Here is a 14,892-nt window from a genome sequence, read left to right as displayed (position 1 = left end):
ATAAAAATGTAAACAATCACCTGAAAAAAAGTCACAGTTGAGTGGACTGTACACAATACTGCTTCACTTGATTACACATGCACACACAACTTGGTAAAGTACTAATAGGTGTTATTTTTGTAATGTGTTGTAGGTATTCATATGGCAACTGCATCTTCAATTGTACAAGTTCACCAAGCCACATCCCACTGAACTAGTTACAGCAATGAAGTATCACACCTAAACCTGAGTTAAACCTCGGGTGAGTATTCAACCATGAAGGTGAACTCTCTTGTAAAAAAAAAAAAAAAAAAAAAAGGCACCCAGTAACCATGGTCAGGGATGTAATAGAAAGTTAAGACCAAGTGCTTTGCACTGACACATTATGGGAACAAATGTTACACTGGAGTGGTTTAGGGTTAAGAGAGTGGAAGGCCTTGAGGACCCCAGTCACAGCCTCAACTTACATCCCTGCTTAGGGCCACTGGAAAAGACCGATCAGTGATGCTCCACAAGAAACATGGGGGCACTTTAGCCAATCCAGTCATGCACAAAACTGGGACTAAGCCACTGTGGAATCAGACTAGGTGTTTCATTATCTTATTTCAGGCAAAGGGCCATGTGAGTAGAGGGCTTTCAGGTCTGGATAAGAATGTTTGATGTGCCATGCCAGGTAGTCTTCCTCATTAAATCAGGAGGACTGGTTTTAAGATCATTAACCAATTTGAAGCTACAGAATTAGACACCACAGAAGAACAGGGTTTTTCAGGCATTTTTATTGCAGCACAGAGAAACCCAAGACGGGCATTAATGCCTCATCCCACTCTGAATCCTTCATGCAGCCCAGTCATGCCTGTCACTTTCCACTCAGGACCAGACCACACAGGCTGCTCAGACCTGGCACCTCTGGACTCGGCCATCTTTGCACACAACCCAGAGGATTCCTCGGTCATAGGACACATGCCTGGCCACACCAGCTGCCCTTAGAGCCCACGAGCTCCTGCCAAAGGGGTTACAGGCATCAACACCAAGCCTGCAGGAAAAGGCTCAGGGTTAGAGCAGCCTAGAATTAGGACAGTCATTCATGCAACCATGTGCATTAAACCCTCCCCCAGCTCACCTCTTGAAGACCACTCCATTCCTGTTCACCCCATACACACTGCCATCTGAGCCCACCTCCACCAGGGACAGGGAGCCTTGAATGGGGTACCACTTGTCAGAGCCTTTGCAGGAATCCCCACTCACATCCAGCTTGACGAAGATCTGGTCCAACCTGTTCACTCCCCAGCAGCCAAAAGGCCCACAGGAATAGTACTTGAGGGAGCCCACAACAGGAATCCAGGGGATGTTGCCCTGGCCAGCATACTGCAGCACAGGCCCGCTGTTCAGGCAGAAGATGGAATTGGCAGCATTGACACCAACCACGAACTTGTCTCCACCAGCATCAATCTGGATGAGGGAGCCTGCAGAGGAGAGGAAGAAATACAGCTGTTCTCAGCAGGGGGTGGTGCAGTGCTCATTCCTCAGTATGAAGTCATGAACACTTGAGGAATGAAAGATGTTCTGGCTGAAAGCAGCTACTAGCCATGGATAAACTTGAAAGCCATCATTTCTAACCCATATAGATCAGCTGCAGCCTCACCTGGCTGTACTTGGATCCACCTTCCCCGAAGCCACTTGAACACAAGGCTGGCGACACTCACACTCCAGAGCCCTGCTGGCCCCACACTCACATGTTTCCCCTTCATGGCCAGAGAGACCCAGCTGTTGCCCTGGTAGCTGACCAGGTTGTCTGCATTGTCGACTCCACACACCCTTCCAGCACCAGCATCTATCTGCTTCAGACTGCCAGGCACAGCCCGACACTGCAGGGCTTCAGCCACAGATACTGGGAAGGAGAGGACACCACTGGGTCAATGATCACTTAAAAGCAGTCTGAGCTGAGGGCAACATAGGATCATGAGCATCCGACACTGAGGGACTAAGTCAATATACGAGGACAGAAGAAACAAGCCAATAGGGCATTAATGAATCAGCAACAACCACAAGTGAACAGAGCTCCATACACAGAATCAAAGGTTTGCAGAACTTCAAGAGCACACAAACATCCATGTCATGGATTTAACTCTCAGGCAACATCTATACTCAAGATCAAATACATATACTGTACTGAAATCCTTAAATACTAGCAGCATGCAGTTAAACCTCCCATCTGCCTTTATGCTGCTCCTTTTAGTCAAAGTAAGAAACCCAAACCTTACCTAGAAAGAATCCTACAAGCAAACACAACACACAGCCTCTCCCTTCCATGTTGATGAGTGATCACACAAACCTCATGTATGGTATAAACCCCCACAGTGGCCTTTATATACTCAAGGCTGCTGGGCTTCCACTCCTACACACACCTGTCTAACCAGGTGTTAAATTGTGAACCATAACGAGCTGCTGATTGAATCACTCAAGTATCAATTACAGAAGACATCATTAATTATTTTCTTTCCATAGACCTTATCCTCAGGGTTTAGGAATCATGGCGACAAGAACTGAAATTGAAGCCCAGTGCTTCAGATAGTCATGAGCTGGATTAGTACTAATACCAGCAGTGACATCCTCCAGTAGTGCAGGTCAGGGATGGTCTAAATTAGATAACGAGACAAATAGTTTCATTGCAAAGCTGAATGTTTGGTTACTCTTGCTCTTTGTCATGAGATATTTTTTTTCATTTCAGATTTGATCTCCCAGATTAAAGATTACATTTTTCTGAGCAATTAGAGGAAAATATCTGGGCCCTAGACTGAAATATTCCAAGTCCAGTCTTGTTTTCTCAGTTAATGTCATGTGGGAGAGGATTGGTGATAATTAAAATTTATGAAAGCACAAGTTCCTGCATTCAGAATGGGGAATTAATGATACTGTAGCTCTTAAAGCACTTAATTCACGAGTGACCATTTGGACAGCACAGTGGTGTGGATTAAGGACTGCAGCCTCACAGTTCCTGGGGTTGATGTCCAACTGAATTTCCTGCTGTGTGGAGCTTGCATGTCTTCCATGCAGATTTTCTCTATGGGATGTAATGGAAAGTTACTGAAAAAAAGTGTTTTATCCTAAATATGTCAGTTTACGGGCAGAGCTGTGTTGTAAAAGCAGCTGGATTCTTAGAACAAAGTGTGATTGTACCCAGCGAGTCAAGGCCATGGGATGTTCTAAGAATATGTTGATCTCTGTCCCAGCAAAAAGGTGATGGGTAACTGCATGTAGCCGTCTTCTCTGTCCTAAGCCTAAGACCTATAAGGACTGGAAAATGACTGTCTCGCCTGTCTTTGTTTTACCAACCTACCATAATGAAGTAAACACGTTGAGGTGTTGCATCAGCTAAGTGTATAAAATAAGGGACCTTATCCTATTTTACTTTGAAAATCAGCTCTCACTTGCTGCACAGACTGGTGGTTGCTGTTTTTCCCTATTGCGCAATATGAATAAATGCCTTACTGAGTGAATGAAAACACCTCTCCTGGCTCGTCTTTGATAAAATTCCAAGACAGGGACCAGTTTGCTGCCAATTTAGAAAGGCATCCTGGCTTTTCAAAGTAGTTTACATGTATGTAAAAAGTTATGTCAATGATTAAAAAATTGCAGCTTAACACAGACAACACAGCAACAGTGTAACGAATGATACAATAATAATAATACTATACATACAGTACAATCAGTACAGTGAGAAGTGCAATACGAAGAGTTACTCACAGTCCAGAGCACAGAAAGAACAGAACAGTACACAAAAAAGTCGTATTGCACAATATAAATATGAATATAAATGTATTGCTAAGGTCCCTGGCATATATTGCCCAAAAACGGTTTTAAATGGGAAAAAGAAAAAGAACAGCTGTATCAGTTTACTGTTCAGTCCAGAAACAGGTCCCTGTCAATGTTGCCTCTGCCCAGACACACAGTGGATGCGTTGTACAGTCTTATGGCAGAAGGCAAGAATGACCTCCTGTAGCGCTCCCTGTCGCACAGTGGTTCGATCAGTCTATTGCAGAACGTGCTCTTCAATCTCACAAGCATGTCATAGAGGGGATGGGAGACGTTGTCCATGATGGCCTCTAGTTTGGACACCATTCTCCTCTTGGCCACTACCTCCAGGGGGTCCAGGCCAGACCCAATGACAGAGCTTGCTCTCCTGATGAGCTTGTTCAGCCTGTTAGAATCCACTGCTCTAATCCCAGAGCCCCAGCACACCACTGCGTAGAAAATGGCGCTCGCCACCACCAACTGATAGAACATATGTAGCATCTTACTACATACATTGAAGGACCTGAGCCTCCTCAAGAAGTAAAGTCGGCTCTGACCCTTCTTGTAGATGGCCTCGATGTTCTTAGACCATTCCATCGTCAATGTGCACTCCCAGGTACTTGTACGAGTCCAACATCTCCACGCCACTCCCATGGATATAGACAGGAGTATGTTTGACGCTTTTCCTCCTGAAATCTACCAGCAGTTCCTTCATCTTTGTTACATTCAATTGCAGGTGGTTCTCCCCACACCACTCCACAAAGCTGCTGACCTCTTCCTCTGCACTCTTCCTCCTGCCCATTCTTGATACATCCCACTGTAGCGGCAAGGCTTATTAAAATACAGGAATTAGGTTTGCTGCTCCCTTGCCAGTCCCTCTCTCCTTCATCTCAGTGGTGCTGGATACAGAGAGGCCATTCCAGTTGGTTCACATTTAAGGTGTTTTTCTAGCCGATAGAGTGTCCTGATAAGGAACAACTCCCAAAGCTGAGATTCTCCAGCAACCCTAATAAAAGGTCATCTCTTGCGCCTTACTGTCTGGGAGAGTCTTATTCAAAGTTGTTTACAACCCTAAGGTCAGAGTGCATTGTTACCTATCCTCAGCCAATCAGGAACTGGTAGGGCAGGTTTAGCCCACGTGGGTCTCGAATGCCCACAGAACTTTCAACCAATGAACGACCGTAGTTCCTCCAGGTAAAATAGGCAGCACAGGGCTTCCTTGGGGCGCCTCCCGGACATTCTCAGACTCAGGTCCTCCTGGACATCCTCAGACTCAGCTCGGACCACCTCGTAACGGCCAGTGTGTCCGAGAGTCAGAACTTCACTTCAACAAGTGAACTACGGTCAGAACTGTGGACAGCTGAATCTGTGGATTCAGGACTTGCGCTACATCAGGAACGAACCGGTCTTCTTCCTGTCTAAAGAGTGTGATCTGCTTGGACCCACAGTCACTTTTCTCCTGTGGACAAACTCTGCTAGTTTCAGCCAACACTAACTAGCCGGTCTTCAGAGAGCATCAGCAGAACACCGCAGCAGAAATCTCTCCCACTTTTCTCTCGCTGAACCAGCACTGCCTGGCACCGAGCCAGAGAACGCCGATTGGACACAGCAACAAGCCTGCAGCTGTTTGTGTCCGCGGGAGATCTGAATCCACACAGATTGGATGAGTATTCAACATCCTGCATTACAGCTCGAGAATTCAATTGTTACCTCAACCTGAGATTATATCAATTTAATTCCTATGAGTGATGTACTTGCTTTTGAGTATTTAGTGTAGAAGTTGTAATCCAAGTTCATTTACGAAACGGTCTAAATGAATGATATACTGAACGTATGTCCCTCTTGGTTTGTAACTCTTCATGACTGAATATATACCTTTTGTATTCTGCTAACCCTCACAATAAGATCTGTTATGTTTATATGCACATTTTATGTATTAATAAATGTATTGTGGTGTATTAGTATCCGTGTGTGCGTTGCTGAGTATCCCTCTGGGTCGGTCTTATAATAGCCATCAAAGAATCATTTTGTGACTTAATGCTACAATTAATAATTGTCCCAGTAAATGCACAAAACCCCTACATTTATTGGTGTCTTATGAGAGGATGCCTACCCCACAATTACACAATTGCAGCACATCTGAGAACATCTGCAGGTGGCATGACTCTGAGTTGTATTTAAAGTCAAAAGTATAGAGGGTGAAGCGGAACGGAGAAAGAACTGTCTCTGAGGAGCCCCTGTGTTACTTACTACCTGTTCAGACACACAGTTTTGAAGTCTCACAGACTGTGGTCTGCCTGTCAGATAGTCAGTGATCCACAAGATCATGGAGGCACCGACTTGTATCTCCTCCAGCTTCCTCCTTAGAAGTAAGGGCTGGATAGTATTGAAGGCACTAGAGAAGTAAAAAAAAATAATCCTTACAGTGCTGCCAGCCTTGTCCAGGTGTGAGTAGGCCCTTAGCAGCATGTAGATGATTGCAACCTCCACACCAAAACTGGGCTGGTAGGCGAACTGTAGGGTGTCCAGTGTTAAACTAACTAGAGATCTCAGGTGGGATAAGACCAGCCTCTCCAGTGCCTTCATGACATGAGAAGTCAGCTCTACTGGTCTGTAGTCATTGAGGACAGAGGGGCACCCTTTCTTTGGTACCGGGACCAGGCATGATGTCTTCCAGAGCACAGGGACTCTCTCCAAGCGCAGTCTCAGGTTGAACAGTCGCTGGAGCACTCCACTCAGCTGATCCGCACAAGCCCTCAAAACTCTGAAACAGACGTCATCTGGACCTGTAGGCGGCCATGATTGTGGGGGATGGAGGAGGTGTTGGACAGTCGCAGCTGTGAAGGCTTAGGGAGCATGTGGCTGTGAGGGGATGGGTGTTCAGCCACAGAGGACCCTGAATCAAACCTGTTAAAAACTGGTTCAACTCGTTGGGCATCTCCAGGTTCCCCTCCGTTGCACCCCCAGCCTGTTTGAAGCCAGTGATCTCTCACATGCTCCTCCATACGTCCCTCACCCTATTCCTTTACAGCTTGTCCTCTACCTTCCTCCTGTAGGCGTCCTTGTTCTCTCTAAACTTCTGCTTTAGTTCCCTCTGTACACCTCTTCCTTATCCCCCCTCCTAAAGGCTCTCTTCTTATCATTCAGAAGAGCCTTCAGGTCGCTGGTGATCCAGGGTTTGTTATTGGAAAAGCAGTGCACGTCTTTGTTGGGGATGGTGTTGTGTACACAGAAGTTAATGTAGTCAGTGACACAGTCCATCATGTTGTCTATGTCGTCCCCATGTGGTTCGCACAGCACATCCCAGTTGGTAGCCTCCAGACCACCACATAGATCCTCCATAGCCTCCTAAGACCATCTCCTCACAGTCCTAATGCCCGAGGTTGGCGCTGGACAATAGGCGTGTATAGTGGTGTAAGCAAGACAAGGTTGTGATCTGATCTGCCAAGGGGGGGAAGGGCTGTGGAACTATATGCATCCTTAGCGTTGGCATAAAATAAGTCCAGTGTTTTCTTTTCTCTGGTCGGGCACTTAACAAACTGGGGGAAAGTAGGCAAAGTGATGGAAATAGAGACGTGGTTTAAGTCCCCTGAAATAGCTATAAAAGCGCTAGGGTGCTTTGTTTGTAGCCTGGCTGTGACTGTGTGTATGATGTCACACGCTGCCTCTGCGTTCGCCGTGGGTGGAATGTAAACAACAACAAAGATGGTGCATGTAAACTCCCGCGGCAGATAGTATGGATGCAGTCCTATGGCAACCAGTTCAATGTCCGGGTTACAGAAGCGCTCCTTTACATGAATATGTCCAGGATTACACCATCTGTTGTTGTCAAGCAGAGCGAGCCCCCTCCTTTCCTCTTACAGCTCACGGTGTTTCTGTCCGCCCGCACCGGCTGAAAGCCGCCGATGGTAACATTTGAGCCAAGTCTCAGTGAAACACATGATACTGTATTCTCTATACTCCCTCTGGCTCCTCACCAGTTCGTCCATCTTGTTCACTAAGGACCTCGCATTTCCCATAATGATCGAAGGAATATAGGGTTTAAATCTCCTCCTCTTTGCCTTTTGCGTCACACCAGCCCTACAGCCTCGGCTTCTCCTCCTCAGCTACTCTGGAACTGATGGCTTCTCTCCAGTGAGTAGAGCCGGACGCATTAGCGCTATCAGCTGGTTCCGCGTGTAGACAATGCCTCTGTAGCTATCGGCATTGCAACCCGATAGAAACAGAGGTCCGAGTATCAGAAAAAACAAGAAAAAGTATCTCCGCTTTCCTAGCATCCATCATGTTGTGATCGCAAATCCAGTTGCCGGCAAGGGTATGAAGAAAAAACACTAACACACTACCATTAACTAACTGAAAGAAACAAAAAGACAACAAAAAGACACAGAGCTGCTGTAGCAGGCTGCCACTAACACAGCGCCATCTTCTTAGATGCGTTGTTGTAGCTGCTTGTTACCCTGTTTAAGGTAGAAGGTCACCCCTGTCTTAAGCAAGACATCCCACTGATTCTCTCAACGTTGATCTGCCAGTCCAGATTGAAAAGAGATGAGCACGTGGGGTTCAATCTGGAGCTCATACAGGACTGTGCCACAGTCATGGGATTCACAGTCTGTCTTGGATCTCCATTAACTCACTTGTGAGTTTCGGTTCAGTGCTGCAGGGGTTCAGGCAAAGACCTTCAAGCTTGTGGTGGTGGAACATCTGTTCCAGTGTGGGCTGCCCACGAAAGACCTGCTTTGATATGATTGGAGACATAAGACTTCAAATCAGCTTTCTAGATGAAGTGAAAAACAACTGAGCCGCCCTGCAGTGAATGGAACCTTTCTGAGCTGCTGTACATATCAGAAAGCACTCTGGCTCCTTCTGGATTCTCTCAGAGGTTGACAGCTCAGGGGATTCATTTTGTGTTGAATGTGGAGTTATTCTTCTCCACAGCCTTCTCATAATGACCTGATTCTATACCAGATTTAAAATCACAGCTATTGATTTCAAATGGGGTCATAAACTGCATATCATTTATTTTAATGATGGTGCTTGTTTTACAATAAAACTGAAAAAAAAAACAATTAACAAAACATCTGATTCAGCATAATCAAGTCCAATATAATAAAGTTTATAAAGTGTCAACATCATTAGAGATGAGGCAAGAAGATTTCAAATAGGATCCTGAACAGTGCTCCCAGGAGAAACAAATACAACTCAAATTGAACTTTATTGCCATATCTAACTTATACTCATTTTTCTAAAACTGATATACTGGCAGGATGTAACACTGAGTTTTTGTCAGAGTTCCATCTCTGTTTACATCATGCTGAGTCTTGAGGAAGAGCTGCTAACAGTGTCCTGTTGTTCCTTGTCCAACTGTAGCTGCAGCCCAGAGCTCCCTGCAGTGCAGAGCACCTGACTCGTGTGCTTGTGGAGGATGTGCTGCTACTGCCTCTGCAGGATCCCAGGGACCTTGAGCTCCAGGTAGGACTGCTAGACTCAGCCGCTAGTGCTTGGTACAGGCGGCAGACGGTGTCTTAAGAATAGCTGCTCTTGCATTGTGGAACCTGTGAAAATTCACAATGGCTGTACATTCTTTTGCAGAGCACAATCCCTGACACATGTGCTGCACCCTTTTCTTAAAAATGACTCATTTCCAAGGTTTTGAAAAGGAGACATTAATTTGGAAAACATTGGCAGAGTATTTAATATTTAAATGATTAATTAAAGATTTGCCATTTGTGTACAATCACACACCCGATTCCTAGTCTCTACTTCGTCCTCTTCATCTGCTGCATCTGGTCAAGCTGCTTGGACCAAGGCTGCACTCACAGGGATGTGTGTTTTTTCAGTCTGTGTCAAGGAGGCCCTGAAGGAGTATGTCCTGATGAGCTTTGTGGCATCCCTTCACAACCCCAGCAATCAGGTACAGTCAGAGCTGCAGTGATCTGGCCTCACTGTGCTGCCATGTGTCTGTGCTCTGTATTCTGCTGCGCCTGGGAATGTGTGAAGTACTCCTGAGGTGTGTGGAAGGTGTGAGGGTGTTTGTGTGTCTCAGCGTGTGCAGACTGGTCCTCTGCAAACTGGATGTGCTGTTATTCCTGTCCTCAGGTGAAGTATCTGGAGTCGCAGGTCCTGATTGAAATGGGGCAGAAGGGCTACCCGGGGCTGGGGGGCACATTCATAGCTCTGGAGTACATAGTAAAGAACTGTGCCCTTGCAGATGACACCACCCAGGTATGGAGCTGCAGTTTACGGTTCTTTGTCAGTAATGTTCCTGAATGAACATGAAATAAAACCTTGGACTTCCTGTTGAGCAGCGCCCTGAGAACTGTCAGTCCATCCCAAGTGTTTGGCTTTACCTCTTCTTGCACAGGATGAGCATGTCCCTGCTCCACACCCAGTGGGATAATGTGTGTGTTTCTGTGTGTTCAGGCCGAGCAGAGTGTGAGCAGCAACACTGTGAGGCAGAGCTTTGAGGCTGTGCTGGCCTGCTGGTGTGCCGATGAGAGTGTGACTGAAGTAAGTGCCTCTGTCTACAGTCTCTGCCACCTGAGACTGGAAACCTCTTCCAGCTCGATGCTCAGGCAGACTGTTGTCAAGCCTGTCTATTATCTCTTCCTGTATCCTTTCATCCTCTTTCACTGTGTTTCTTTAGAAAGTGGTGCTGCTTTGGTCGTACCTGCTGAAGTTCCTCACCTGGAGGAGTTATGAGCTTGGTTAGTATTGGGGATCAGATGGAGTGTCACAGTCCAGTCCAGAGCAAATATGCTCCTTGGTTCTGGGACTAATGATTGCCTCCCCTGTGTGTCTGCAGCTCCTCTCTAACACACTGAGCACAGTGGCGGATGAGGTGTGGGCCTGTAGGCTCACTCAGGACACAGTCAGAGTGCTCTGCCCTCTCAGCTCCACCTCTGAGGAGAAGGTGAGTCTGACAAAAGGCTGAGCTACATGAGAATCTGGGACTTTTACTCACTAAATGTCTTATTCCTCACCTAGTGTTGTGACGTAGTGACATAGCAGGTTTGTCTGTAATTTGCTGTGTATTAGATGTTGTAAGGTGTGTGGCTGTTCAGGCTAGATTCATTCATGTGAGCTGTGAGCTGTGTTTCCATGAGCAGTGTTTGATTGTCCAGTAGAGGAGAGAGCCCATTCAGTGTGAAATGTGCGTTCTGCGCTCTACTTCAGTGTGTTGTCTCCAGAGCTAACATGTCCTCTCAGTGCAGCTGTACAGAGCAGGCTCCTGAGCTCAGTGCTCACTGTCCTCTTCTCCGGTGTCACAGCCCTTCCTGTACCAGTGTGTCAGTGCAGCTGCCCAGAACATCTCTCAAAAGGAGACTGTGAGAGATGGGCTTCAGGACAGTCTACAGGAAGTTCATTTTGAGAATCCTGCAGAGAGAGAGGTGAGGTGATCTGTTCCCACTCCTCACACAGACTCAGGGCTTCTACTGCTTCTACAGCCATGAAAACTGTAATTCTCTGAGCGTTTTCTTTCTACACAACTGATGGACAGACAAGGAGTATCTTTGAAAATCTTCCCATCTGACCTCATACATGGAGTATGAGGACAGATGGGCAGATTTTCAAAGTACTTTTCCCAAGAGAAGCATGTTCTACCTTCTTCAGAAAGTCACTGAAAGCTGAGATATGTTATTCTAGAAACTGACAACATATGAATGGAAAGTAAACATTATACCATCGATCTCTGGTATTCCTTTAAAGGGGAACTGTAACACATTTTTATATTTAGAGCTTAGAAACTATCAGCATTGATGAGTGTATTTTAAACCACAATAAAAGTCAGATGTAAGCTGGAGGCTTTACAAGTTACTGTGTACATCATAAAATAGACAAAATTTCCAGAAATGCCCAACATCTGCGATTCAACAGAAATATTGCTCTCGACATTAAGACAGTCTAGCTGATAAATTGAACTGACTTGTTAATTCTGAATGCAGATCACACTGGAAACTTTCTGTGGTCAAATGTCTGCAGCACAACCTGTACGTATTCACTCGTACCTCACAGTACATGTATCATTTTAGTGACTAGTGAGCAGGAAGGGCCGCTTCACGGCGCAATTCATACGAACTCTCGCTCTCTCCGTGGAGAGAACAGGGGTTTGTGACAATATGGCGACTTACAGAACTTTCAAAACGTTCATGATTTTGTGGTTAATTCGATATTTGTCAATGTTTTCTATGCCGTTAATCAATTCATTTTGCTACAGAGATTTACTGACCGGTCTGAGAAACTGGGACTGCAGTTCCCCTTTGAAATTCTATCGGAAAGCTGGGCGGCGCATGAAGAACCTTTGACAGGCTTCCGTCACCTTGCCAAGACGTCACCTTTAATAATCAGCTCTTGCAGGTCCAGTCACTCGGAATGCCCGGCTGCCACAAAGAGCACTGCAGCAGATCGAAAGGTATTGCCCAACACCGTTTCATATTTGCAGATGTTCAGGTGCAGGACAGCATTACTCTGATAAACTGCCACGTGGCACAGTGAATCCTTAATGTGCCATGTATCTAACACACAGTAAATCTTACTTTTATAATTAAAATTAAATGTCTATTACTTATATCTGATGTACTGATATGTGACCATCTTTGTGTATTCTTTCAAGTTAATTGAATTGAATTAAGTCAGGAAGAATGTATCTGAATCTTATGTTAAGAAACGCTACATCAATTAAACAACAGCTGAGAAGTTTAAAAACATTTAAATAACGTTTCATGCACAGTGTCACCCCCTTCTTGCAACGATCTGGTTCATGCTCTGAAACTTAAGAATATCACACTCACTCATAACACTCATTGGATGAATGAGGAGATACAGTACTTCAGCTTAAGAGAAATTGTCGCAAATCAGAGAGGCTTACTGAGAAAACCTAAACTGCAGGTTCATTATGACTTTCTGAGAGAACAGATTTCCACCTACAATACTTCCATAAAAAGGGCAAGACAGTTGTACTTCTCTAATGTAATTAACAAACACAAAGATAACACTAAAGTACTTTTTCCCCACTATAGACAGTTTAATAAACCTTACTTTTTCTCGTATTTTTTCTTATGATGTATCTTCTATAAAATGTGAAGATGTTTGCAATTCATTTCCAAGATAAAATTATTGATTAGACAGAATATAGCTCAGACAACAACGACGAGTCTCATCGATTGTCCTGATCAGCCACCTACATCTGTTATGACATCTTTTCTCTGTTATTAATCTTCAGACACTTAAAACTGTTACAGACATCTTCCACATGTAATCTTGACCCTGTTCCTACAACTCTTTTTAAGAAGGTTTTTGATTGTGTGTAAGATAATGTTTTTACTATTGTAAATTGCTGTCAGCTGGAGTTATTATGTTATTAGCAATTTTAGACCTATTTCAAATTATCCTTTTTTAAAGAAAATTTTGGAGAAAGTTGTTTTTATTCAATTAAAAGAATATCTGGTCTCTAACATTTTTTTGAGTAACTTCAGTCAGGTTTTCGTTCTAACCATAGTACAGAGACGGCATTGGTCCATGTTGTGAGTGACCTGAGACTGAGTGAAGATAAACATAATTTGGTTTTACTTGATCTCAGTACAGCTTTCGATACAGTTGATCACAAGATTCTGATCAACCGACTTGAAAACTGGGTAGGTCTTTCAGGGTTGGTTTTGGAATGGCTTAAATCTTATTTGAAGAATAGATCATTTTTTGTTGCTTTGGGAAATAAATCATCAAAACATTTTGACATTTCTTGTGGAGTTCCGCAGGGTTCCATTTTAGGACCTCTGGTCTTTTCATTATATATGTTACCTTTAGGTAATGTAATTAGGAACTGTGGGATCAATTTAATAGCTATGCCGATTATATAAAACTGTATATCTCTGTTCCATCTGAAGATCAAAACTCCTTCAACAGACTAATCGGCTGTGTGTTAGATATATCTCAGTAGATGTCCCAAACTTTTCTACAGTTAATCAAGACAAGACTGAAATATTGATATTGGGTACTAAAATTCAGAAAGAACTCTTGCAGGATAAATTCAAGTGTTAAATCTGTCCATGCATTTGTTACCAGTAGAATCGAATATTGTAATGCTCTGTTTAGTGGGCTTCCCAAGAAAACAATACATTCCTTACAACTTGTTCAAAATGCAGCAGCACGGATTCTAACAAAAACAAGAAAGAGAACACATATCACTCCTGTTTTGAAAGATCCTCACTGGTCACCTGTATTTTCTAGGATAGATTTTAAAGTTCTTTTACTTGCTTTTAAAGCTCTAAACGGCCTAGCACCTATGTACCTTACTGAATGTCTGTCATTATATGTTCCTATACGTGACCTGAGATCTGCAAATACTGGCCTTCTGCAGATACCACATGTGAAATACAGAAAGAGTGGAGAGGCTGCTTTTTGTTTTTATGTTTCTAAATTATTAAACTCACTACCACTTTTTATCTGGTAGTCAAGCTCGGTACATTGTTTTAAAAAACATTTGAAAACATCTTTTTAATTTAGCCTTTAGTTAAAATGGTTCTCTGTTCTTTCTATTTATCTTTCTTTTTTATTTATCTTTTATTGTTCTTATTCTATTACGACCTTCCTAATTTCTATTTCTTTTTCAAGCATAAATTGACATTGATGTTGCTTTACTGTATTACTGTGTTTTCCTTTACAACTAAAAGTATATCTCTTAATTTAAGATTTTATTTGTACGCTTGGTTTGTAAACCACTTTGAGATGCTCTCTGTATGAAAGGTGCTCTATAAATAAAGTTTATTATTATTATTAGGAGCACAGTTTAAAAATGTACATAGATTACTGGAGGAATGCAGGAAACTAGATGATGAAAGAGCTAGGTAGAGAAGGAAAAAAACAGAGGACTTCTGCTTTATAAGGCTGAAGCTGAAATTTAAGCTCTCAAAATTACACAAGGCAAATGAAAAGTTAGGACATGGAAGTGTTAGGAATGTTTATAAAAGGCTTAGACGCAGGGATAGTAAGCTTCGGACACTTGAGCAAAATGTTGTGGAATGTGAGCAGGCAGTCATTCTGAATGAACTGCAGAAAAGTGAGTTAGAGAAGGAAAAGGCACAACTAAAGAAGAGTACTGATGAATTGCAGGAACAGTTGCAAAAG

At 43.8% G+C, this 14,892-nt stretch overlaps 1 protein-coding gene across 1 annotated transcript; it reads right to left on the bottom strand.

Annotated features, from left to right (window-relative positions):
- Positions 1-735: 735 nt before the first annotated feature.
- LOC148639768 (fish-egg lectin-like) lies at positions 736-2,351 on the bottom strand. Its single transcript, XM_088621484.1, has 4 exons — positions 2,241-2,351; positions 1,622-1,867; positions 1,100-1,442; positions 736-1,012 (listed from the first exon to the last, which is right to left on the bottom strand). Exons 1-4 carry the CDS (start codon positions 2,287-2,289, stop codon positions 871-873), a joined length of 780 nt encoding a protein of 259 aa, XP_088477610.1. The 5' UTR covers positions 2,290-2,351; the 3' UTR covers positions 736-870.
- Between the last annotated feature and the right edge of the window lie 12,541 nt (positions 2,352-14,892).

Source organism: Lepisosteus platostomus, chromosome 26 (genome assembly GCF_059453375.1).
Source record: "Lepisosteus platostomus isolate fLepPlt1 chromosome 26, fLepPlt1.hap1, whole genome shotgun sequence".
NCBI lineage: Eukaryota > Metazoa > Chordata > Actinopteri > Semionotiformes > Lepisosteidae > Lepisosteus > Lepisosteus platostomus.
Note: the sequence above shows the minus strand (reverse complement) of the source record. Positions and strands in the feature narration are given on the sequence as shown.

What these genes read in the sequence shown, in the direction of transcription:
- LOC148639768 (XM_088621484.1), bottom strand. Translation starts at nt 2,289, where the DNA reads ATGGAAGGGAGAGGCTGTGTGTTGTGTTTGCTTGTAGGATTCTTTCTA. An exon ending in GCTTGTAGGATTCTTTCTAG is followed by an intron (nt 1,868 to 2,240) that starts GTAAGGTTTGGG and finishes TCTCCTTCCCAG; the next exon opens with TATCTGTGGCTGAAGCCCTG. An exon ending in AATGGAGTGGTCTTCAAGAG is followed by an intron (nt 1,013 to 1,099) that starts GTGAGCTGGGGG and finishes CTTTTCCTGCAG; the next exon opens with GCTTGGTGTTGATGCCTGTA.